The following is a 26,688-nucleotide window of genomic DNA, read 5'->3' on the forward strand; positions in this document are numbered from 1 at the left end:
AGGGGAAGCATTTGGCAAAACACAGACGGTGGGAACCTCTACAGGACTAAGACCTGATTTCTTCAATTAAAATTGACAAGGAAAAGGAAAGAAAGATGGAGAGGGTTCCAATCACAATGTTTTTTGAATCCTGATTCAAAGAAACTGTTCAAAGATAACTGAGAAAATTAGAAATTTGAAAAGTGGCTATTTGATAATATTAAAGAATTGTTCATTTTTCTTAACAATTACAATAATAATATTGTAGTTGTCTTTTAAAGTCCTTATCTTTTACACATATACACTGAAATATTCATGGATGAAATTATATGCTCCTGGGATTTGCTTCACAATAATTTGGGATAGGGGCAGGAGTAGAAAGAAGTATAAGTAAAACAAGACTGGTCATGAGTTGCTACTATTTAAGACAAGTGATAAGCTTGTGGGAGGGACAGATACTATGTTACTTTTGTGTATGTTTAAAACGCTCCATAATAAAAAATTAAAGGGTATATGTAGGGTATATGTAACACAATCACATTTACAATATAGAGGATAAACTGTTGAGAGGGGTGTGCATGGAGGGAAACTGTTAGATTGCTACAGAGAATTCAGGCAGGAGGAGCAACCTAAACTACGACAGTGGTATTCAAGAAATGAAAACCAGATGAAATCAGGGTTATTTCCTTACGTCCGTAGTTAGGTTTCATGGATATTTTAGGCAAAAATTTTTATTCGCCCACTGAGCTAAGGTATGTATTAAGACCTTAAAATAATTCTTGGCATTTAGTAAGTGCTCAATAAATATTAGGTATTTATCTGAAAACCCATTATCTATACAGGTTTCCCACCACCATTTATTTTCTTAGCATCCTGTTAATTTCTGGTTTAATTACACCTTATTATTTCTAGAGTACAAGCTCCATGTGGGCAAGATCCTTATTTCAAATATCATTATATACCACTATTTGTATGCCTGAGTGTGCAAGCACAAACACTAATTAAAATTTTTATATTTGCTGGAGAATTAGTAGTTTTACAATACAAACTTCTGGACTACATTTTCCATGAATTATCTGTATCATATTTTCATAGTTGGTAAACAAGCATTTTGTATACACCGTAAGTGTATTTATTACATACCAACTACAGAAAAAAACACAAGAACATGTTGGCAATATACACCAACTAGACTTGACAACTCATGGGAGCTCAAAAAAAACTTTGTTGAAGTATACTGAAATGGTGTATGCCATTTAATGGTAAACAAAAAAAATTACAGGGCAGATTCCACTTCCACGAAAAATGCTAAGATGACAATACAACACAGTGATTACAAGAGTGGTAATAAGACCACAGGCTTGGATTCAGACAAACCTGGGTTCAAATATCAGCTACAGTACTTAAGGCAAAGTTATTTAACCTAAGTTTGTCTCCTCATCTGTACAACAGAAATGATACCTACTTCATAAGGTTATACTGCCAATTAAATGACAGTTAGAATTTTCATGAAACATGAACTGCCAAAATCCCACAGTCCATTTTTTTCCTCCATCTCTGGAGGATGAGGCAGAGCCCTGCATACTTTTCACAGTTTTACAAGGGATTCTGACTAGCACTCTATTTAGGAATCACTGTCCTAGAGCCTTATTAACCTCAGTCCAAAGTAAGGAACCATCACAAAGATAAAATGAGCTTTAGAACATGATTCTTTGGTTTATTTCCAAGTTTCTAAGACAGGCCTTCACCCCAAATTCCTTTTACAGAAAGAACCATACTGCAAAGTTCCAATTTAAAGTCCTTTCCAAAGCCAGGAAAAACATGATTCCATGTTGAAATTTTACATCAAAATTGATATACCTTAGCCTCTTCCTATTCCATTACTGAATAGTTTCAATATTGAGTGCTTTAAATATATGTGTAGATGACCACTGTACCCAAGGCTTACATATACAATACGTAAGCTGTCTTATTTTTCATCTTTCTTAAAAATAAGCTTACAGTTTAAATCTATTGATGCTTCTTTAAACCCACCTAATAAATTTTTATCCAACACATGCATTTTTAAATATGCACAAGCAATCTTACTAAAGACTGACCGCACCTAAAGTAAATTTAACATTCCAGAAGTAAATCTGAAACCATCCTAAGTAACCCAATAAAACATTGCCGAGAAATACATAAACACATAAACTCAATCATGAACATTTTATTCCAAAACGATCAGTATGAAATAATGAAAATCCCTGGAACAAATTAAGAGTTTAAAAACAGTGTAGAATTTCTTCAAAATAAGCAAAGAAACAAAACACTTAGAATGGTTATATATCAGAACAAATATGCCAATAGTTGATCAACTGAAAGCAAACAAGTAAAAGAAATCTCCCTTAAAAGACTTTTCTGTTACTGTCAAGGAGAGAGTAAGACAGGAAAGCAAGAGCTAGGGCAGACAATATAAACCTTATTAATATATATATTTTACTAATTTAGACAAAAGACATTTTCTCAGCTACCTACGTTAGTGAAGCTTATGAATGACTAATGCAATTGCAAACTTGAAAATTGGTATAATCCAAGCTTTCGTACAACAGTACAAAGGTTATAAACATGTATCGGGGACTGGTGAAGTATTATTTAGTGAACCCAAGCCTCAATGCATTTGCACATGCAATTTTTCAAAATAAATGCTTTACTATCTTCATTCACACAGAATATTGTTTATAACATGGTGTAGTAGAAAGCTGTGTATCAAGAGAACTCCATAAGTCCCAAATATGGCAAAGCAGACTATACACAAGTTAAAAGAAATAAGACAATTTTGACTTAAGCTTTTGGAAAGTTACATTTTTAAAAGCCCAGTAGTACATCAAAGCACAATTCTAAAACACTGATTAGACTAACAGGTGTTAATTTATAATTAATTTTTTCTAGACTTGATAGTGTTGAAATATATAAGTATTCTCACTTTTTAAAAGTTTAACTTTGCCCACTTTATGGAGTCAAATAAAAGTTTACCAGTTCAAAATCAAACTGAAGAGTTATACATTTGTTGAAGGACATCCTTTAAATTAATCCAGTATTCCTTCTTTACACACATTTTCCTAACTATATACTGTCGGCATATATGACGTATATGTCAGCTAACAATACTGCTTATATTCTAAATATACATCAGTCTGAAAAACAGGTGCGACACTACTTAGATCCATGCTTTTTTTCTTCTAAGCCTAAATTTGACCTGGGAAGGGTTCAAAAATAAACACAAATACCAAAAAACGTTGAACAATCCTTTTAAAAAAGATTCTGAAATCCAAGACATGAGCCCTCAAACTATCAATATCTTCCAAAAGTTAGTTAAACCAACCTATCCAAGTTTCTCCTTAGCAGGATCAAGTCAGGCTTAATTGTGAAGGGTCCTGAGAATCTAACTTTGCTTCCCCTCAGTTAGTAACGTGAGACACGTACGTTACACTTCCAGCTAATACTAAATCTTTTCTCAATCGTTTCACAAAGACAACACAAATAAGTCTGGTTTGGCTTTTTATGGGTAAAAACGGGGATGGAGGAGGGGGAGGCCTCCTGAAGGGTACCCTAAAACGAAACATTCAGTACAGGCATACCTCGTTTTATTGCGCTTTTCGCATTATTGCGCTTCACAGATGCTGCATTTTTTTCAAATCGAAGGCAAGACCCTGCACAAGCAAAAGATTGCTATTCGCTTTATTGCGGCGGTCTGGGAATAAACCGCAATATCACCGAGGTATGTCTGGAGAAGGCTTGCTGAGTCAGTCGCTAAAGAACTGATAGGGACTCTAAAGTGATTACGGCAGCATCCCAGGTAAGAAGGTACTTAAAGTTGGCGGTAGGAAATGAAAAAACTTCACAGTTCAGCGGCGAGCCATTGTGCTTGGTAGTAGCCCTGGAAAGAAGCGTGGCTGTCAAGGGGCAAGTGCGTACCAACTCCAGAGGAGGGGGCCAGACGTGCCAAATCGGAGAGAGGGGTGATCCGGCAAAAGGTGGTAAAACGCCCATCCCAGTCCCTCTCCCCGAGTTCTCCATCTCAAGAGGCACTAACAAGAGCAAGCTCGGTGTCCAACAGCCCCCACGCCGAACTATCCCACAGAGAGGAGCTCAGCCCCAAGCCCCGGAGGCCCGGGCAGGCCGCCTCCGAAGGAGCCCCCGCAGACGCCATACTAAAAGCCAAAATGGCTGCCCCTAGGAAGCCCGCACCGCGCAGCTAGTGAGGGTTGGGGAACAAGCTTCTGCGGGAAAGGGGAAGGAGGACTCTAGGAAGCGCCGTGGCCAGGTCCAACGCGCCCCGAGCCACACAGGTAGGTCCCTCTTGTCTTCCCAAGGCCGCGGGTTCCGACTGAGGGAAGTCCCGGCCCCACCCCCCCACCGGGAACCCCGCGGCCGCAGCCGTCCCACACACCGACCCCAGGCGAGGTACCTGCAATTCGGCCCGCTCCACCTCCCAGTGCGCCCGCTCCATCTCGAACCGAGCCCACTCGTGCTGGATGTAGTGCAGGATCCCCGGGATAGTGTACTGCTGCGGCCGGGACAGCTCGGGGCCTGCCGCGGGACCCGCTCCTTCGGCAGCCGGAAGACCCCCGCTGCCCGCCGCTCCATTCCCCCCTGGCGAAAGGCTCATATTCCCCCCAGGTCCCTGCTGCTGCCGTGGAGGGGCCGCCATCCCCGGGCCGCCACCACCGCCTCCGGCGAGCTCGTCCATTGTGTGTGGGGCCCCGGCCGGGGCTCAGGGCGAGACGCCGACGGCTGGGGGAAGGGCCGGGGAGGGTGGCCCCGCGCTAGTGGCGGGGCGGAGGCCGGCTGGGAGTGGGGCGGGGAGGGGGTGGTTGCTGTATGCCTGCCGTGGGTCAGAGCAGGGAGCTGCCGGCCGCCGCCATTACAGTCCCTCCTCCATCTGCCCGTCTCACTCACTCACTTTAGGGAAAGGGGGGGACGCGGCGGGAGGCGGGGAGAGAGGGCAGGGTTGGGAAGGGAATAGACGTAAGGGCCGTCGCTCCCGCGCAGCATGCCGGGTAGAGAACGCCGCTGCTGCTGCAAGCCTAGTAGCCAAATAGAGTCCGGCCTCACCCTACGCAGGCGCACTGAGGACGCCGTCAAGGTTGCCGTTAGAGGCGGGTCAGGCGCTCCGGCCCCGCCCCTAGGCCCGCCCCACAACTCGCTCCGGGTGTCAAGCGGAGGAGGGTACCGGATAGTGGGCCACTGACTCCAACTTTTGGAAGCGAGTCGGTTTCTGGCTCCCCAGTAATCAGTTTCCCTCGTTCAGTCAGCCCCTAGGCGCCGTTCTCCACCCAAGGGTCGCAGCGACGTGCCTGCCTTTGGAGCTGGGTTTTAACCTGGCTGATCGCTCTGGCCGGCGCTACCCGTCCCGGATTCCTGACGTTTCTTTTGCATTCCTAGCGTGTTTCAGGCGGTCCCAGAGGGTCGGGCCTCTTTCTCTGCCTGTCACTCGCTCTTTCTCTAGTTCTTAGCACCGGCTAGTTGCGGGACTTTAGGGACATTCTCTTGTGGCAAATAGCCCAGATCCTTCCCGACGTGGTGAATGATTCCCCGTCTACGTTTCGAGCCCCGGCTTTGGTCCCAATTCTGTACTCCCGGTCGCCGGTCGCAACTTGTTCCACTTTGCCTCCCCTCTTCTTTATGATTCTGGGTTGGGTTGTGTCTTGGGGATTTGGGAGGAGAGCAGGAGCGATTGTTTTTCTTTTTTTTCTTGAGAGGAGGGGAGGTAATGAAAAAGTTTAGATCTTTAGACGGTGGGTGGGAGAAAGATAACTTTGGGGGAGACTGATGAGACTAACAATTTGATGTTTTAGAAGTGAATGAACCTTGCGAGTATTATCATTCATAACAGAATCTCTTGATGGAAATAAATGAAAGCATTGTGAATACAACTTAGAATCCTAGATGAATGACTAAAGATATTTTCTTGGGTCATTAAATGTTGTGTGAGTGAATGTAATGCATAAAAGTCAAGGTTAATCTTTTAAGTACCCTGGTGTTTTTATGTGCTTAAGTTGCCAGGAAACATCCTTAATAAACTAGTAAGTTTCTAAAAGTTAATATAGCTAATAACCATTTGGTTGAAAAATAGCACAAAAATAATACTTAACAACATAATAGGGAAAAGAGGTTTAGTAATTACAGCTATGCAGGAAACTTGCATATAAAATGGATTACGTTAATTTTTTTTTCTTCTCTACTACAAAGAAAGTTTTCTCTGTGGAATATATACGACAAGTCAGGGTATAATTTCAAAGAGATAAAGTAGTACATCTTATTCTATCATATCTGCTGTACTGTTACAGTTTAATGAAAGGCAGATTGGACTTGTCATCCATGCTGCCATGTTTTATTTATATACGAAATTAGGTCTCAGGTCACAGTATTATTAAGAATTATTTCTCCATATTATTAAGAACTACTCCACATTGTTAAAGTATATTTCTCCATTTTATAGGGACCAACATACAACCTGCTTATTCAGTCCTGTTCCTTTTTGTGGGGCCTCATAGCACATAAAAGTTCAGAAATCCCATGCTACCTCAAAACGTACGTACCAGAAACATTTGTGAGAGGATGTGGCATCCAAAGGAGCAGACACACACGTTTATATTTCCCACGTGCGCCTCAAGCTCAAGTAAAGACTGGATTTATAATCCTTTTTCAGCTTCAAAAAAAACTGTTCCTCTTCTGTTATCTATCTCATTAAGTGACACTTCATTCAAACCTGAGGCCTGGCAGTCATTCTAGTGCCTTTCTTTAACTCAGCCCCCACATCCAACCTCTTTCATATCTATTCCATTATCTTCATTCAGTGTCTTAGGTTAAGGCTTCCCACCTCTATCCTTCCCCTATCTCTCATACCACTGATGTCAGAGTCATCTTCAAAAGGCAAATCTGATCCTGTCATTCCCTAATTAAAATATTTTAGTGATCACCAAATTTAGAATAAAGCCCAAATTTTAACCTAGTGTATAAAAGTCCTTCAAATTCTAGATACTCCCTACTACCTAATCTACCATCACACCATCATGGCACCCCATTCTCCTTTCCAGCCAAACTGCACTGTTTTTGGTTCCTCAAATGTATAGTAATGTTTCATTCCACAGGACTTTAACACATGCTGTGCCCCATTGCCTTTCCTTACCTTTTTCCTTCAAAACCTAACTCAAGTATTACTTCCTCCAAGCTTTCCAAATCCTTGAATTATTTAGAGACCCCATCCTAAAAGTATTGCATGCTTAGCTCCTAGTACATATTACACTGTATCCAAATTGTCTATGTACTGGTCAGTGACACTCATCCTGATCACTGAAAGCAAGACCTGCACATAACGGGTACTGCAAATCTTTGCTTCACTCATTTATTTTTTTTAAAGATTTCTTGACTGGCTACTATTTTTCAGATTTACTCCTAGTCCCTGATGGTCCATTGTGAACCAAGGACATAATCTCCACTCTCACAGGATTTCCAGTCTATTTTTAGGCAAATTACTTAGCACCAACCACCATAGCTTTCTCAATATCTGTCCAGATCCATCTTAAAATCATTTCTTTTAAAATTTCAAGTGTGCTCCCTATTTGAAGAATTCCAGTTTGAACATGTCTACATTCACTTTCACCACGGTTTTACTAATGTCAGTGTAATCCTTCGCCATGTTCTTCCCAGATCATAGTCATTTATCTGCAGGATCCTCTTGTTCACAGCTGTACCTCCAGGATCTGGGACAGTGAGATCCCAATAAATGTTTGATGAATAACTTAAAATTAGACTACACTAATATAAATATTTTTCCTTCCCCTCAATCATTTTTTCATAGTTTTTGCTAACATTATAGCAGTTATCACTTAAGGTTCAATCACCAGAACTGAGTATTAAAAGTACAGGACACCAATATTTTCTACTCTGTAGAGAGAATTTTTTTAATTATTTTTTTTTTAATTTTTCAATTATTGTTGACATACAATATTACATTAGTTTCAGGTGAGAAAATATTTTTTACCTTATTGACGTTGTGTTTTGTGTCTATGACTCCTGAGGACACTCTACAGTGAGCTCCTAGAATCTTGTGTTGTGTAGGTAATGAGCTTCCCCAGGCCATATTGTCACCTACTGCTCACCTAACTGGAACTTCCTCCCTAAACTGTGGCTGAGTCATTTCCTCTCTTCAATCTCATCTTTGAAACTTCCTATTATTTGTTCTGTCCTTTCATCAGTCTGTTCATTCCTCCTCCATGCCCATTGATTCTCTCAGTTTTACTATACTACTGATGATCTTCGTGAATGCTGCTTCTATCTTTAATCAGTTTGGAATTTTAGGGTGGTTTTTTTTTTCTTTCCCATTATCTAATCCTAGACACCTGTGTGCTCACTCTATCTGACCAAAAAGGGACTTGTCATATATCATGTACATAAATTATGTCAGCAAAGGTATGTTAAGGAATTCCAGGCTTTTAAATAAGTTCAAAATAGTTAACACTCAGATGTCTTCTCAATTTTTATATAATACCTGATGTACAAAGTTTTGCCTCTGCCTTTGAGAACTATATAGTGTCCTGTAATCACTCACCTGAATATCATTTTATACCTTGCTGACTTCTAACAAACAGCTCAAACTGGTTCAGAAACACTAATCTAGTCATCTTTTTTCATCATCTGAAAAAGTTATAACAAGTATTATCTCCATGGGAAGGAGAGAAAGCTGAAATAAGAGTTCTGGGTTACTTCCATAGTTCCTTAGTAGACTAAGAAGTGGTTCCGACTCTTACATCACTGAGTGTATATGTGTATTTGCAAGCAAGAAATAAAGTCTCCCTTCACTATTCTGCCTCCTACTGTCAATGGGCTCAATATTGCTTTCTCTGGTTCCCAAATTATATGCACTTTTTCATTTCTAATTTTTTTGTCTTTTAAAATTTGTTTTTTAGTTATAGTTGACATACAATATTATATTAGTTTCAGGTATCCAACATAGTGATTAGACGTTTATATACCTTATGCAGTGATCACCACATCATTTGCACTTTTGAAATCCTTTTTAGGTAGTTTTGAGGTGATTCAGTCACTTGGGGAAATTACGTAGTATTTACATGTATAAATATAGAGAACAAATGAATATTTGAGCCCAGAAAAAGATCTTTGAGAAGAGCTGGCATGTGTTCCAAAACCAAAGAAGCAAACTGTATAATGCAGATGGAACAGAAAAGGAGGAGGCAGCTTTGACCGGCACTATGGTTTGACCTGCCAAATAAGATCAGGTATCTACTTCTCATTACAGTAGTTGCCTATGGCTAAGAAAATTGTAGAAATACATTGCAGGGCACTTGAACTATTCCAATAATATATTGTGTGGTAAAGAAAAGGAAAAGGATCTTCACAGGTTATAGACAAATAGGCACCAAAACCTTTAGAAAACTCAGCATGCTGTATAAAATTCTAGTTCAAATCCATTCCTGAATTGTCTCCTGGGTAATGTGAGTCAGAAAGCAGTAAGCTATGATAATATTGTATAATAGCTAACTCATAGAGATGTCAAAATTGAAGGAAATGAAACAAAGAATTGCCTGGAGCTAAGTCCCTCCTGGACATTGGCTTAAAGTGAACAACTAGGTCTATAAACATGAGAACCAAATGACTGGAAAATGTGACTTGAATGGGAAATTGCCAAAGCTCTTTCGAAGGTAATAATTTAACAGTCTTGGAAATGTGGTTTGTCTTCTGTTGGAGCAACAGGGGAGAAAGTTTAGAAGAACGATACCAGACACGATCACCTTTCCTGGGAAATCTGTGCTCCAGACAGTGTTCTCTTTAGAGAATATTTTTAATTTGGCAAAAATTCACAAAAACTTATTTATAATATATTTTTAAATGATAGTAACTTTTAGTTTTGTCTTTCTATTAATAGACTAACCTAAAATACATGACAATTACATCACCCAAAAAGACTGAAGAATTTTTTAGAGCGTTTTAAAATAACTCCTATTGCCCTTTGCTCCTTTTGTTTTATAGAATTTAATGTAGTGATCAGATGTTTTAAATTGTTTTCTACCCAGACTTTTTTAAATGCTTTATTTTGAAAGTTTTCAGTCATGAAAACAAAAAAAAGTTTAATGAACTACCATTATCAACAATTATCAAGATTTGCCATTTTTATTTCAACTATTACACTTTTTATCTGTGAAGTTGTTTTTTGTTGTTGTTGTTTTTTTGGAGTGTTACAAAATATTTAACAAAAAAATTGACATCAAAATGTTTTACATCACAATAAAACAGGCCCTTCGGAGAGGGGACATGTGGAAGCAATTGGTTTCTCTAGTGAGCACAGCCTTTGTTCATACTCCTTCAAGTCTTCTAACATGATGATACTCTTTCTTCGTATTACCACACTCCAGTATTGTTCTGTGGCCCCCTACTTGCCATCACCACACATTCATCTACAATCACAAGATTCATAAAGGGATCAAATCCCCACAACATTTCCTTGGACATGTCTGCCACCATTTAATTTCAATGATAACTTCTTGTCCATAAATTTTTCAACCCAGGAGGATGAGCTTTGCTCCTAGCATCTACTCCACAAGCTCAAAGATAGGTACCTTGAAACGGAACCGTGGCCTCCCTCACACTCTTGCGGCAGGCCCCAGGAATGTTTGAAAGTAAATCCAGACATCCTAGTATTATATTGGTACATGGTTCTCTAAGTATCATTCACAGATTATGACCTTTAAAAAAATACATATGCCACAGTACCATTATCACACCTACAAAGTTAATGGTAATTCCTTTATACAGTCTAATGCACAGTCTGTATTTAGTTTCCTCTGGTTATCTCAAAAATGGTTTCTTTAATAGTTGATGATCTCAAATCAGGATCCAAACAAAGTCCACATATTTAATTTAGCCAATATAGCTTTAGTTCTTTTTTGATCTGCCGACCCCTCACTCCCCATTTATTTGTTGATCATCATGCCATTTATTTGTTGAAGAGACAAGGTTATTTATACTGTAGAATTTACCACATTTGGCTGATTGCATTATCTGGTATTATTTAGCATTTACCTTTCCCCTCCATATTTTTTATAAACTAGAAGTTAGACACAGAGGCGAGGTTTGATTCAGGTTTCAAGTTTTTTGGCAAAACTACTCCTTTGGGGATGCAGTGTACTTCCTGTTGCATTACTCACACTAAGTGGCATATAATGTCTATTGTCTCAATTTTAGTAATATACTGAACTTGATCACCTTGATCTAGCTATTGTCAGCCTTAACTGCTAGCTAGCTGTCTCTTGACCCTCAACAGTTTCTCCCCAGCACGGGGCCTGTCTTTCTATAAAAGATGTTCCACTGGGTGTTTCCAGGCCTTCGGGGTCCAGGATGGAACCTTTCCTTACAGTCATTGACAAAAGAGACCCTGCCAAGCCTCCTCTTAGTTCCCACTGTGGTTCTTAGATTCACTCGGGGTTCTCATTTCAGCAGGGGCGCCTCCTTTGGATGATGATTTGGTGATATCTGCATTCTGTGCCTCTTTGGACCCTTACAATTCCACTTTTTCAAACTTGCACTTCTGCCAGCACAGCTGTGGTCACCCCAGTTTTGTTGCTAAGGGTAATTTGATTCTACCTACTAGTGTTCTAGAGTACCAGGGAATGTTTGTTACCTGGTTTTTGGTAAAGATGTTGCCTGTAGAATTTTTTCTTTCCCCTAGCTGCTATCACTGTTTTCATGAAGGGATCCTGGGTGATCGGAAAACTATTCTGCTGCTATCACGGCTCCCTTGCTTCTCCACACTCTTGGCATTTTAAAGTTTAAAATCGCCTGCTATTTAACCTAAAGTTATTTATTATAGCCCTGCTGTTGAATTATTTTTGTGATCACTACTAAGCAAGTGTGATATTTTTGCTCTTCAAAGATTGTGAGATATAAATGAGTGTAAATTTAAGTATGAATATCCTCTGGGCGACGGTTGGGCAGGCTCTTGTCTGACAACTTGACTCTCCCATTTACAGTTTCAGCGGGAGTTGGAGCATGTTGCTATACTTTTTGTGAAATTGAGAAAAGCAAAAACAGGCTCCTGGGCAAAGGGCAGCCAAGCAGGCCACCTGAGAGGCTCTGCATTTACCCTGACATTTGATCTGACCGAGAATGATACTAAATTCAGATACGTGTCTGTAAACTTGCCTTGGACAACATTTGCTGGTATGTTTTATTTATTGGTAGTAGAAAGGGAGATTGGTTGGAACTCACTAAGAAAGCAAATCAGACATAAGAGTTTTGGAAGTTTAGGTCCAATCTCAAATGTTAAACACACTATGGTAAATGTAGTACTGTGAACTTTACTGTCCTCAATTGTCACGTTATCTGACTGAGCCACTTCTGAGGCATTTTAGTGTTGAGATTAACTAAAAGTAAATAATCTGTTAGAATTGTGCATTTTGTGATATGCTCCAGGGTTAAGATTGAAACTGCCAGAATACCTATACTAGCCAGTAAATGCTTTTGTGTAGAGGTTAGAGCTAGGTTGACACTAGTGAATGGGGAGTGGCATTGTGTGTCCTTGTTAACGAGAGCCATCACTCAGTTACTGGAGTCTTGATGCAAACCTGGAGATAAAGAGCAGTGGGTAAGAGTACAGACGCTGAAACTAGTTTAGCAGAAATTGGGTCCTCCACCATTTTAATGGGTGATCTTTGGCAAGTGACTTAAGCTTTCACATCTGTAAAGTAGAGAATAAAAACAGTCTCTAACTTGTAGAGCTATGACGAGGATTAAATGAATGTAGGTAAAATGTTCAAAACAGTACCTGTTGTTTAGTAAAGTACTGTGTAAGTGTTTTCGACTGTTTTTAATCTCTCTTCATGTGTTGGTTTGTTGGGTCATTTTTGCACATCATATTACAAAGAGTGAATAATTCTTCAGGTTATAGCAGTCTTTCATGACCACCATCAAACATCGGGAACATTAATTACTTATTTGAATTAGAGTTAGTTGTGGCCATGTCACTAACAAAAAAGATAGATCCTATTGGGTAAATAAACTGATCCCCAAACTGTCGTTTAATACAGTAATTTTTATGTTGCTTCTTTCAGAGTGATGAGCTATAATATCCTAAGTGATATCTTCAGGCTCTAAAAATATTAATATAGCTTTTAATAGTCCTTGATTTTAATTCAGGACACACTTTAATTAGGAAGATCTTAAATAATACCTTTAGTATATAGCTGTAGTTTCATAGTATTATTTCTTACATGTTTTCTTAGGAGAAAATTCACGTGGTAACTATTAATAATTCTTTTCCCAGGTTATGTGAACATTAGAGAACAAGACTTTATAATGTTCAAACAAAGTAATTGCAGATAAATTATGGAGTGATTATTTTATAAAAACATTTTCCATAATCCTAATATTGCACTTAAATTCCATTTATAGTCAACTTCTCAAAGATATGTTTTGGGTAAAGTGAGATTCCTCTGTACCCCAGTTAAGTTTTGTTTGTTTCTTCTTTGTTTGACACAAAACTTTAGGAGCCATCAGCAAATCAAATTTTAATTCTAAATTCCTTTAGTTTGATTTGAAGTTAAACATTGTAATTGATCTTGTAAGAGCACTTACATGCCTGTCATTTGAATGCTAATATACTACTAATAGATCACTACTCTTCAAAAGAAGGAAAAACATATCAGAAAAACCTATGTTTGTATGTCTTTCACAGTTTCCATGGGAAATCAGATGTCTAACGAGAATGAAAAATATCTGTCTTTAAGTTAAGAAATACAGAAGTTTATCAGTATCCAGAACATCTGACTTGAAATACATTTTTTCAATTAAAGGGGAAACTTGATTAACCATTTTATAGGAATGGAAAATAATATATAATAATTTTAGTTCTCTTCCTCCTTATTGACACATTGTAACATTAGCAAATCCTGGAGGATCCCAGCCAGGAGTCCCCTAGATCTCTGGTCCCCACTGCTTTTTCTCTAAAATTAAGATATTGGATGTCTTTTTAATCTAAAAATTCAATGAAGATTTTTAGTCATTAAGCACAAGTATTTAATTTGTGAGGCTAATTTTAACCAAACAATTTAGAATAAGATTACCCACACAGGGGTGTTTTTTCACTATTTCTAACCCATACCCATATTGTGGCAAAGTAAAATTAAATTTCAAAATAAATTATCCTTGACACTAAAACCAAATAAAAGAAAGAAAATTTTAGAAGAAAAATTTTAATTTTAATTTTGAATGATACCTATTATTATCTCCATTGTATGTAGTAATGGGAAGGTTGAGACCAATTACTTGCCCAAAAGCAGCTTTTCTACCCTCAGAAGAGGGGAAGGTAAGCTATCAACAACAGCAACAGGCTCGAGTGAACTCTAGCCATCAACAGTTTGTACCTTTAAACTGGGCGCACCTGCCACCACCACCAGGTCTGATAGTCAGTAAGTACCTCACTGGCAAATGACTGGTGGACAGTCTATTCTCAATCCCTCCATCCCCCACTCCACACACACAGATGACTAAATGCATAAAAATAAAACAAGTACTTTAAAAACAGACAATGTAATGGTCTATTTATAGTATATAAATTCCTCATCCTCAGTTTTTGAAATATGACTTTTCTTCCTCCACCTTAATCATATTACTGTAAAGACCTTAAAAATTCTTTCATTCACCACACACACACGCACCCCGCCAGTTTAGGAGAGAAAGTCTGACACTTGAACATCTCCAAACATAGTATCTACCCTTTTCAGTAAAACTTCAAGCTTGTCTCTGCTTTATGAGGTGTGATCAGACAATATGGTGACTGTTTAAATTTAAAAAGAACAAATTTCTTACAGTATAAGACACATTGCCATTAACCCCTCTCAAAATACTTCCCCTCGCTTCGAACACATTTATCCCATCGTTCTTGCCTTGTTCTGAAACAGTTCTGAAAGTCCTCTTTCATGAGTGTCTTTAGTTGCGCTGTCGTGGCTGCCTTGATGTCCTGAATCATTTTGACTTTGGGGAAGAGCCAGAAGTCACACGCTGCCAGATCCAGTGCATAAGGTGGATGAGGATGCACCGTAATGTTTTTATTTGACAGAAATTGCCAGAAGCAATGTGTGACATGGAGCAGTGTCATGATGGAAGATGATTTATGGCACACTTTAAAACACACCTTCTCTCAACCATAGCTCACACCCTACTGACTGCACTGAACAAGTTGAAACTTGCCACACACTGTTACTAAGGTTTTATGTGCCGCTTACCACATGGAAGATCCCTGTCTTTCTGTTGGATTTACCAAAGTGGCTTTAGACCAAGATCTGAGAATCACAGGTAGCTTTAGAAATTTTTCAGACATACTGTTAGAAAAATGGTAGACCAGACTATTAAGGTTTATTCTCAAAGGGTTCTCCTAATTTTTCTGCAGAACTGATAGCATCAGGATTTCTACAAATTCTGAATTTGATTGGAATGTAACATTTTATAGTGTTTTAGCTATTTTAAAACTGTTTGAGTTTAAAAAAAAAAGTAGCATACATATAAATGTGTTCAAAACCAAATTAATCAAATGTGGTTGAACTATTTCTTGACTGACCCAGGGATTTAACAGAAAGTAAAAGTCTCATTTGAAGGCTACTAAAAATGTATTCTGAGTTAAAAGAAAGATTTAGAGAAAGAGAAATGGGGAGCAAGGAGGAGGAGAATGAATAGAAAGTAAAGCAGAATGGGTGACAGGTTTCTTTGAGTCAAATTTCAGTAGTCTTAGAAGTGCAGTAGAAAGAGTCCCTTAGGAAGAATATCTAGGCTGCTCTGGAGAGGAAGATGAGCAGGGAAAAGGGGGCCTCTGTCGAGTGCTTTACATTTCCTTTATCTCATTTAGTCCTCACAGTAAGTCTGTGAGGCAGCTGTCTTTATTTCCAGTTGACAGATGAGAAAACTGAATCATCATAGTTCCCATAAATTCTGAAGCAAAGAAACAAACTGTTTTAGTGTATAAAAAATAATATATAACATATATTATAAATGCTGAGGGCAGCGTTCCAAAATAGATTAAAATCTGCTACTAATCAGGATTATTTCCTCTCATGGAAGTATGGAGAAATTCAGACACAGCTAAATTACTTTGAGGCCTATGGAATGAATTGATATGGTGTGGCAACTAGAACCTAGCAATTGCTATTTCCACATTTCCTCTGTTTAGGCCATACTACTTAGATGTTCTCAGCACATCCATTTTGAAAAACGGTACATATCTTAAAGAAATATGGCATTTAGAAATGCCACAATAAACGAAATGATAGATTCATTATTCAGAGTAAACATTTTCAGTTGGATAATTTCGTAAAAATATATAATGCAGCTCAATATTTTTTAAACAAACTTTTTGTGTGTGTGACACGAAAAGTAACACACCTCTTAAAACTTGGGAAATAAAGTAAGGATAGAGAATTAAAGTTGCCCCTAATCCTACCATCTAGATTTAAGCAAAATGCATTTGGGTATATAATTCCTTCTTTTTCTGCTTGTTATTTTATAGTACCTCTAAACTTTGAACAATGTACATGTACAATGATTTTTAGTAAATTTGCAAAGTTGTGCAAATATTACCACAATCCAATGTTAATAGATTTTCAGCATCTCTATAGTACTCTTTTATAGGATCCAACCTGGGCTTTGTGAGTGGACCAGGTTCACTTAAAGGTACCAAAAGAAAATAGACACTAGGCTAGCTTCTTGACATTTTAGCGTCCATCGATCACATTTATGTTTAAAAAATAAAGTTGCTACACATGCATGCATATTTATATGTAAATGTACAGAGAAGACCTAGAGGGTTACGCACTAACTTAAAAAACATTGGTTCTATTTTTGGGCAGGAATTGGTGTACCAGGATAGTTTTGTGTCTGCTTTGTTTGAATAGTCCTATGATTCTTTTAAAGGAAAATTAGTGCTAGAAAAAAAGGTTTCATTCATTATTTCATTCATTCAATCAACATTTATTGGCTGCTCACTCTATACTAAGCACTCTGCAAAGAAGTAAAGTAAGATATATAGACATTACTCACAAGTTCATGTTCTAGTATAGAGTTTTGCACACTTTGGGTCACAGTTCTTTCACGGGTTCTGAAATTAAAAATCAGTGAGTCGTATTGGGTTATAACCCAAGATATAAAATAAAATATCTGTCTGTCCATCCTTATATCACAGCCAAGAGAATTCTAAGAAGACATGAAAATTAAATATAATGTATTTTAGATGAGATCCTAGAACAGAAAAAGTACATTAGGTAAAAAGCAAGGAAATCTGAAAAAGTATAGACTTCAGTAATAATAATGTATCAATATTGGTCCATTAATTGTAATAAATGTACCATACTAAGATTAGATACTTATAATAGGGGAAACTGGGTGTGGGGGTATACGAGGACTGACAAGTAAGTTACAAGCTCATCCTAGAAAAAGTGCTACATACCTCATTGCTGAATATCACTACTGTCACCTTCAAAGTACTCCCCTTGGGAAGCTATGCACCAACACCAGCACCTGGTCCACCCGTCAAAGCAATTTTGGAACTCTTTCTGAAATGGACATCACAGCTGTCGTCGTACTATCCTTGATATCTGAATGTCATCACCATATCTTACTTTCAGTATTTCTTGTATCTTCCGGTAAAGACAGAAGTCATTGGGGGCCAGATCAGCTGAGTAGGGAGGATGTTCCAATACAGTGATTTGTTTACTGGCTAAAACCTCCCTCACAGACAGTGCCATGTGAGCTGGTGCATTGTTGTGATGCAAGAGCCATGAATTGTTGGTGAAAAGTTCAGGTCGTCTAACTTTTTCATGTAGCCTTTGCAGCACTTCCAAATAATAAGCGGGGTTAACTGTTTGTCCAGTTGGTACAAATTCATAATGAATAATCCCTCTGTTATCAAAAAAGATTAGCAATGTCATTGGAACAAGTTCACGAATGTAGTTGTCAGACCTCGGTATGGTAACTGTACTATCTTTGCAGTTACTTTTCTGTAAATCTGAAAATGTTCTAAAAAATAAAATTTATGAATTTAGTAATATCAGTAGGCCAGAGCTATCATTTTTCCTCAACTTTTTATTATGACGATTTTCAAATATACTGCAAAATTGAAAGAATTGAACAGTGTACTTACCATCTAGATTCTACCAATAACATTTTACTATGCTTACTTTATCATATATCTAACCATCTGTCTATCCATGCATTAATTTATCTTAGGCTTTAGTGCATTTCAAAGTAAAGTATAGATATCAATACACTTCCCCCAAATACTTCAACATGTATATCACTAACTAGAATAACTAGAGTATTAGTTTCTTTTTATGCAAAATTTATAAATAATAAATGTATGAATCTTTAATATACCTTTGCTGACTTTTGAAAAATTTGTGCATCTATGTAACCCAAATCCCTCAGAAATGCAGTTTTTACAAAATGAAATGTCAAAGAAAATGCTGGAGTCCAGTATACATAGTATGGCTAAGCATTGTTTTGTGAACTTTTGTTTTAGATATATATGTACCTATATCCAGGGTCCCAGTGTGAGATCTCTCTCTTACTGTCCTAGTAAAGTGAAAATCACTGGTCTAATAGGGGAGCTCAGCATGTAATCAAGTAATGATTATATAGAGTAACAGATTTTCCTTCTAAGATAGAGTGATGGGTTCAAACAAAGGATAAGCAGCTTTTTGTGGTTAGAAAGAGGGAACTGGGATAGGCAGGAAACACTTCACTAAGGAAAAGGTGCTGTATTATCATAATGACCTTGGCCAACACTCCATAAGCACTCACTGTGTGCCAACTACTAAGCGTTTTTCTGGGAATGTTACATGCAGTTTCTCCTCTCATACTCACAACCAGAAGATAAGTACTATTGTTACTCCATTGCACCTCACACTGAGTACAAAAACTTGCCCAGGATCACAGTAAGTAATAGAGCCAAACAGTCAAGCTCCAGTTTATGCTTTTGACTATAATACTGTACGAGTACTACACATTTTCTTGGTAGAAATTTGCTTTTTAACTTGGGGGATTTTGTTTCAGTCACTTTTATGGAGGAAAAAATGTTTTTGTCTGATGTTACCTTGATGTGTGTGTGTGTGTGGGGGGGAACCTAGAAAGCATTTAGACCTAGAAAGGATGTTAGCCATCATTAAATACCACTTTCATTTCTAGAAATGTTATACTCTAATGTTTTCACGCAGTGAATTGGTTGGTATTTTCCACATGGGTTATGCAGCGGTAGTAGAAAAGAGACTATCGACTTGACCGTCCCCAAAGCTACCTGACATTGAGTTTGTTAAGCTTAAGTGAACAACCTACTGACACTAACTCACTGACTGAGCAAAGACCCAATGTGATAAATTAAAGACAGCCTTCTATTATGAGTCAGGAGACCGGAATTTAGGACTTCATTCTACATCTCAGATTATCGGTTTCCCATCTGCAAAATGAAGGGAGTGCGTGTCAGGAATGACAGATATGAGGGGCATATGTCGCCACACCCTGCTTCCTAACCCATGACTGGCATGGCTAATCATTCTTGGCATTCTTTTGTTCTGAACCTGGACGCAGCTCGAGAATCCTTCCCAACGCAGTGCTCAAAGCAGCTAATACAGTTAGTCACATTGGCACCCAAGTAGAAATCTGTTTGTCAACTTTGGATATGACAATCCGTGAAGGCTCTTCCAGTTCTCACTCCTAGAAATACACCATCAGAAATTTGAAAACTTCTGGGTGGTGAACACACAATGGGATTTATAGATGATGTAATACAGAATTGTACACCTGAAATTTATGTAATTTTACTAACAATTGTCACCCAATAAATTTAAAAAAAAAAAGAAATTTGAAAACTGTGCCCTAGTCAATATGTACTTCAGTCTTTCTAGTTTCTGTTTTCTGTAGGCATTGTTAAGTTTACATCACGTAGGGTCGTGGGAAACTGACCTGTTCCTGCTGTGACTCTAGTGGCTGCCCTAAACTTGGCCTTTAGGCATCCCAGCTCTCACTGTACAATGCTTTCCCCGATGAAGTTCCCATTCTTGATTCTTCCTGGGTTTTTCATGCACATTCTCATGAGTTCTTGGGTGTGGAACCTAACTTCCTGGCAATCAAAGCATCATCCCCAGCCTTGTGTGTTGTTTATAAATAGAGGAAGTTCATACCTGCTCCCTGACCACTCCCGGCACTTGTCTCAGCATATGTCTTCTGGTTGCCCTACCTCAGTGTGATAGTTATGTGTTCTCTCTTCCCCTCCTCCCAGCCCCCAGTGATTAGTAAGTAGGATAGGTGCTTAAAATATTCAGCTTCAATTCTCAAATATGTATTAATACTTGTCTCCCAGTCTCCGCATTATATATTTTGGCATTGTCTATTTTCTAATAGAAATAATTTACAGTTTTGTTTGTCTGTTTTATTACCACTGCATAATTCTACATTTATAAATTGTGTTGTTTATGAAAAAATGTTGTAGTCAAGTCTTTAGATGCCTTCGCCTACTGTTTTCAAGACTTGCATTCTAATGAGTATTGACTCAAGGCGTCCTTGTTTGTCATCCTTGCTCTTGAAGTCACTGAGAAGGAAAGCTGTGCTTGTAAGGTGGAAACCAATTTGATCCCTTGGTGTAACATCGCAATGGGATCATTTTACATCTCATTTTACCACTAAATGCAACGAGGGCATTTAAAGGCAAAAGTTTGGCCATGAGTTCCTTTGAGATAGTATTTTTTTTTCTTATACCTGGCAGTTGGAATCCGGGGTATTGTAATTCCTAACTTTCATAAAGATGGTTTTAAAATAAGTTTACTGAAAGGGAATAAAAGAAAGAATCGTAATCTTAATTTACTAGTCACCTGCCATAATTTACTGGCAATCATTTGTAAAGAGAATAAAAGCGGCACATAATACCAAGTGATTAAATAGCACAGTGTATGTTGCAATCCCACTTACAGAATGAGCGTATCTTTCTGAAAAAGGGAGTGAATGACCACATGCCTCCCCCATAGCACAGCTGTCATGTCCCAGGCTGAGCTGGTCTAGATAACATCCCGTTCTACACGCGGAATGAACACAGCAACCCCAGGCTTTGCCAGGCTGGGCCCGGCTCTTTCTAGCTCTTAACGTTTTGCAATTGTGACATAACCACCTGTCCAATAGGGTTTAGGAAACAAGAGATGAGTTGGGAAAGCAGAACATAATATAAAACTTAGTGCAGGTATTGTCTCATAATCTCTTGCAACTTTTCTGTAAAATTATTCCAAATTATAAAAATGTAATTAAGAAGTATTGTTAACCTTGGTGTTTTGCACAGATTTTCACAAATATCACAAAATGTGAATATACTATCTGATGAGCCAATGAGGCAGGTGTGGGGCTCATGACGAAACAAGGACTGGCCCTTGGTCAATATTGTGCTGTTTTGCATTGATTATTTCAAAATCTATGTTAAGTATAAGTGGAACAAACATAAGATTCAATACAGCTGAGTTAGGAATAAAACCACTAGCTTGAACTGCTGAATGATGAGGACAAGTTAGGAGGCATCACAGATTCATACATGTGCGTGGCCTGTCAGCTGCAGCTCACTTCTCACGCAAAATAATGTGAGGATTTCTGGTGTCTTAACATCCCTACACTTCAGTTTGCTTGTCCTTGAAAAGGCAATGACAGAGGTACCTACCTCAGAGAATTGTGAGAATGAAATAATATATGTAAATTGTTTAGTACAGGTCCTTACAGGACTTGTTATAGGGCTCTGTTAGAGGACTTACACAGTTATTACTGCTACTGCTTCCAACACTAAGGAAAGAAAAGCTTCACTATAGATCTTGTCTCCACTGTCCATAAAACAAAGTTCATATTCCCTAACATGACTTCTAAAGCCCATTTCATCTTACGTGAGCAGCTCGATTTCCAGTGCCCATTCTTCCTGCCCCCTGAACTTTCCGGAGTTTTCATACCCCTGTTTTCTCTGCCTCCGAGTCACTTCCTCTACATCATTGTTCAAGATCTTCCTTAAATGCTCCTGCTCTGGGAAGCCGTTTTCCCAGCTCGCCTGTGATGTTCTGCCCTCTTCCGTCTGTGCACCATAGAAGGCTACCTGCCCCAGTTATATCTCATCCCCTTGTTTCCTTGTTTACCTGTCTCACACCTTTGCTGGGTGTGAACATCAGAAATCAGTACTTCAGCCCCATATTCTCCTTTTGTTGTTGACACATAGTTGGCGCCTAACAAGATTGATGAATCAAGTGAACAAATATGAGTAGTACTGCGGATACTAAAAAATGTTTTGGAAGATAACTAATGAAAATTTATGTTTAGTTGTTTATTAAAACTTCATTTAGTTCATAGTAGTGAAGACCATTGATATCAGAAGACATTTACTGCTGGTTCAACTATAGAACACATTTAATATGATTCTTTGAGAAATTTGATCTTGCCCTTCTGTTATTCTTTCATCCTGCAGGTTCTAGTTACAGCCACCCCTTCCCATAAATTTTGACCTATATTTGGAAAAATACTGGCCAGGAAAAAAAAATGATAAAATTTTTCCTCATGGTGAATAAACAAGGGCAGACCCGACTTTCTAAGTACTATGAACATGTGGAGATTAATAAGCGCACACTTTTGGAAACAGAAGTCATCAAGAGCTGTCTTTCTCGATCCAATGAACAAGTAAGTTTCTGATTCTCTCTTTTATCTCTGCCTTCAACTCAGCATTGGAAGATCTGTTATTACTGAGTCTCAGGGGCCATCATTTTCTTTGAACTACGTTCTTTCAACAGCTATTAGGGAAAATAACAAATGAAGTGAAATGAAGACTGAAGCATAGCTCTCCTTACATCCCCTTAAGAAAAATAAAAACGAAGAAGACCAGGAAAAGTCTTGGGTTCGTATTTAGGTCAGCATATTTGTCTCAATCCACCATGGAAGTGACAGTTCCAATTTTCTCCTGCTAATAGACACATCTTCTTTTCTTGTTCCTATGAATCCAGCCCTTGGAACTCTTAGGGGTACCTGCAGCAGGTGGCTTTCTTTAGGCCAAAAGTTGAAGGTTAAGTGAGTGGTTCAGAGGTGAACACTCACAACCCACTTTATGCTGGAGGATGATTATGTGATTCTCATGTAGAGTGCAGACTTTTCTGCTTACCATTTTTGTGAATTTACCACTAACATAACACTGGAACTAGTGCTTTAAAAACAAACTTGATTTAAAAAAAAAAAAAAAAAACTTTATTTGAACCTGCCTTCTCTTGTTGTGTAGATGGGAGAAATGGAAGTTAAAAATTCATATGAGACAACAAATCTATCTATTCTGCCAAAACTGACATTAAATTAAATCTTTAAAATAATGATAAACAGGAATTTTTTTTTACACTGCATTTATTTTTACAAAAATCTTTAATTGAAGAAGTACTTAATCCAGGTCCTAAACTTTGAATCCATTGGAAATCCCGGAACAAACTGAGGCAAAATCAGAAAGCTTGTGTAAATCACCCATTTCACCAATTCTCCATTTCACCGCATATGTAGAAAAGCTGCCTGTGGGAACCACTGCTAAGTCATAAAATATTAAGCTACAACAGTGCTCAGAAGTTAACACGTTAGAACTGTGTTTCGCTTGGCTTCTAAATTGATTTTCCAGTCGGAACATCTCAAGAGTCCTCTTTGAGTTACTGCTTTGGCGTGCCATGGCACGTCCTCCTTCACGTAGTTGTCAAAAGGAAACAGAAACTATTGAAGGGCTGTGTTGATAGCCACATACTTCAGGTAAAGGTAAACATGCTGCAGAAGCATTCCTGTTGGAATTTTTCCTACAATTTCAACTCCACAATTTCAAACACCCTTTCCACTGATAGGTCACCCTTTGAAATATGTGTTTTGGAATGAATATACTAGTAGATATTTTTGAAGCATTCTAAATTATGTTAGACTTTAACAGGAACGCACTGGACTTTTGGCATAATCAGGCACCCAGGTAACACAATCTCAGCTTAGTTTTTATTTTATCCACAGAAGTGCTTTGATACTTTTTTTTTTAATGTCAGAAACTCCTGAGAGGCTGTGAAAAATGTTCTTCAGTTCTTTCAATTAGGTTGTGTTTCCTTGAAAGAACCAACTGAGCAGAAATCACACTGGCTCTATAGTGAGCCAAAAGCTGCAGAATGGTCCTATGTTTATTACCTTTACCTTAATTTTAAATACAAGCCTCAAATCCTTCCATTTTATAGATTGTCAAGCGGTTTTTCCCATGGAAGCAATTCCATAATCAAAACTTGCATCTTTACTCCCAAGTGTATCAGAGCCCCCGAGAACAAGATATCAAATGCAAAAAGCCGTACAGTTGATTGTCAGTCACATTTGGGCAAATACACCCAAAAGTCCAGAGGAAGGGCAGCACTGTGCCTTCAGCATCCTCCCCAAGACAGTCCCCCCATTACTCTGTACAATGGCTTTAGGGGAGCCCTGAATGGGAAGGGAGTTGTTTTATCCATAAGCCAGCGGTGGTCAGCTAGTTATTAATTCATATGAAGCAATGTTTACAATAAGAGATTTTGTCTAGCATCTGCCCCACAAAAGCCATCTTTAAATAATTTATGAAAAAGTCTACATTGATTCTTTTAATACGTCTAGGAAACAGAAATCAAGATTTGTTTTTTGATTTTTTTTTGGCATTTGTGTATACCACATGTATTTGGCTCTTCGGTGACTATTAAATAATACAAAACGAAACCTCTGATTGCTTCCAAAAGAGCCTAGGGAAGGTGGAAAGAATAAAATCTTTATGGTGTTGGCTTATTTTCACATTCCAGGCAGGTTAAGATGCTGGTTCTTGAGTAACTTTGCCTTCTGAGTTGCACACAGAGCCAAGCAAAGGAATACGGAGTACAGGTGGGAACCCCTGTGCACACTCAGACTTTTTTCCAAGACAACGTCCCACTAGAGATGCTTCCAAATAGTCCTGAATATTGTGAGGAGGTGGCCAACCAAGGCTGTGTATGTAACATTTTAATGTTGTATATTTCTTGGAATGAGTTGACAGATACTCAAATCAGAACCTAAAAATTACGCATACCGTTTTGAAGAAATCCCCGTCAACCACAGGAATTAATTATCTAATTGTGTTTTGCCTAGTGCTCTTTCATTGAATTCAAGGATTTTAAGCTGGTGTATCGGCAGTATGCAGCGCTCTTCATCGTGGTTGGAGTTAATGACACAGAGGTAAGATAATAGAAGAGCCTATAGAAAGAGCAAGAAAATTAGGAATGGCAGTCTGATTTTTTTATTCCTCCTTACACTGACATTGTCTTCCCTACTTGTCTCCCTAAGAAGTATCTTGACTCTTTTGGAAGGTCTTGGTTTCCATCAAGGCTAGGACAAGCTATGTGGACGAGAAATACCTAGGATTTTTTTTGGATTGGATGAGCAGCTTGTAGAGAAGCACAAAACCACAGAATACCTTTCTTGACCCTAAGCAATATTAGTTTCCTGCCCTTGTTCTGTATGGCTCAGTGGGGCAGTGTAGGCAGGGGAGAGGCCAATCAATTGTTGCGTTATACATAGGCTGGCATATCAGAAGCCAGAGCAAACTCTAAATATGACTGTGTTGTGCTTATGTGTCCTCAGATTTTTAGTTCCCCTTCTCAGAAATGTCAGTTCCCAGTCAACAGCACCTGTGGCCATGGGATCTCTGAAAGGGTGTTTAAGGTCTAAAATACTTTGAAATCTCAGTTGATTTTTTTTTTTATTTTTTTTTTATCGCTGAACCACACGTTGAGGTCGTTTCCCCATCTTCACAGATGGAAATGTGATGGCATGAAGAACCTGCAAAATTGCTTCAGCCACTTGGTGATGAAGTCACAGGGTGGAGCTCAGAACTCTAAACACCAGACTCAGTCCAGTTTCAGTCCAGCTAGATTCATCTAGCTCTAAAAAAAATCTTAGAAGTTAAGGTTTTCTATATTTCTCCTATTAACAAGCTTCTTTTAAACGAGTGAGTCCTAGAACTGTTCTCAATGTGTGTCCGTGGGAAGCTACATTGTTCCCATCATCTGTAGACCAAGCCACACACTCTAAAACCTGGTCACTGACTGGGCAGCTCCAAGTCTGATTCACACATAGGCCGTGCTAAAACCAATGACACCCTTCCTTTTTTATTTCAGAATGAAATGGCGATTTATGAATTCATCCATAACTTTGTAGAAGTTTTAGATGAGTACTTCAGCCGAGTGGTAAGTCTAATGACTAAAAAAATGGTTTTCTTCCGCAGGCCACTTCCCCAGAAATGTGTCTATATCAAGAACATGTGTTAATATAGAGCTTTAATATGTAAAATTTTAAATTCAGATAATGCCAGATTTCCCTCACCTTTCCATCTGGCTCATCCGATGTGTTACAAACATATATGTGCCTTAGATCTTTATAAAGAAACTAGTTCTGCAAGACTAAGAATCTCTTACGTCTTTCTCTCAAGAGATTTAGCTATGTCACTTGCTCTCTCTTTTCTTCTTTCTTCTGTTTGCCTTCCTAATACCAGGAACCTTTTTAATTTAAGAATCGGGGTGACTGGTTAGCTCAGTTGGTTAGAGCGTGGTGCTAATAACAGCAAGGTTGCCAGTTTGATCCTCACATGGGCCACTGGGAGCTGCACCC

At 38.5% G+C, this 26,688-nt stretch overlaps 2 protein-coding genes and 1 pseudogene across 5 annotated transcripts in view; 1 reads left to right on the forward strand and 2 right to left on the reverse strand.

Annotated features, from left to right (window-relative positions):
* Positions 1 to 5,063, reverse strand: part of STRN3 (striatin 3) — a 92,464-nt gene extending 87,401 nt beyond the window's left edge. Inside the window, exon 1 of one of the 4 annotated variants that reach the window (XM_019754514.2) lies at positions 4,430 to 5,063. In XM_019754514.2, coding sequence (XP_019610073.1) covers positions 4,430 to 4,711 — 282 coding nt within the window. In that variant the 5' untranslated portion in view covers positions 4,712 to 5,063. The remainder of the gene's footprint in view (positions 1 to 4,429) is intronic. The other 3 variants (XM_019754512.2, XM_019754513.2, XM_074328122.1) reach the window with 3 other exon arrangements.
* Positions 3,962 to 26,688, forward strand: part of AP4S1 (adaptor related protein complex 4 subunit sigma 1) — a 35,882-nt gene continuing 13,155 nt past the window's right edge. The window contains exons 1-4 of the mRNA XM_019754517.2: positions 3,962 to 4,310; positions 22,502 to 22,710; positions 25,171 to 25,257; positions 26,199 to 26,267. Of these exons, the coding sequence (XP_019610076.1) occupies positions 22,573 to 22,710; positions 25,171 to 25,257; positions 26,199 to 26,267 (294 nt within the window). The 5' untranslated portion in view covers positions 3,962 to 4,310; positions 22,502 to 22,572. The remainder of the gene's footprint in view (positions 4,311 to 22,501; positions 22,711 to 25,170; positions 25,258 to 26,198; positions 26,268 to 26,688) is intronic.
* Positions 10,265 to 15,529, reverse strand: LOC109459761 (small nuclear ribonucleoprotein G; annotated as a pseudogene).

Source organism: Rhinolophus sinicus, linkage group LG03 (genome assembly GCF_036562045.2).
Source record: "Rhinolophus sinicus isolate RSC01 linkage group LG03, ASM3656204v1, whole genome shotgun sequence".
NCBI lineage: Eukaryota > Metazoa > Chordata > Mammalia > Chiroptera > Rhinolophidae > Rhinolophus > Rhinolophus sinicus.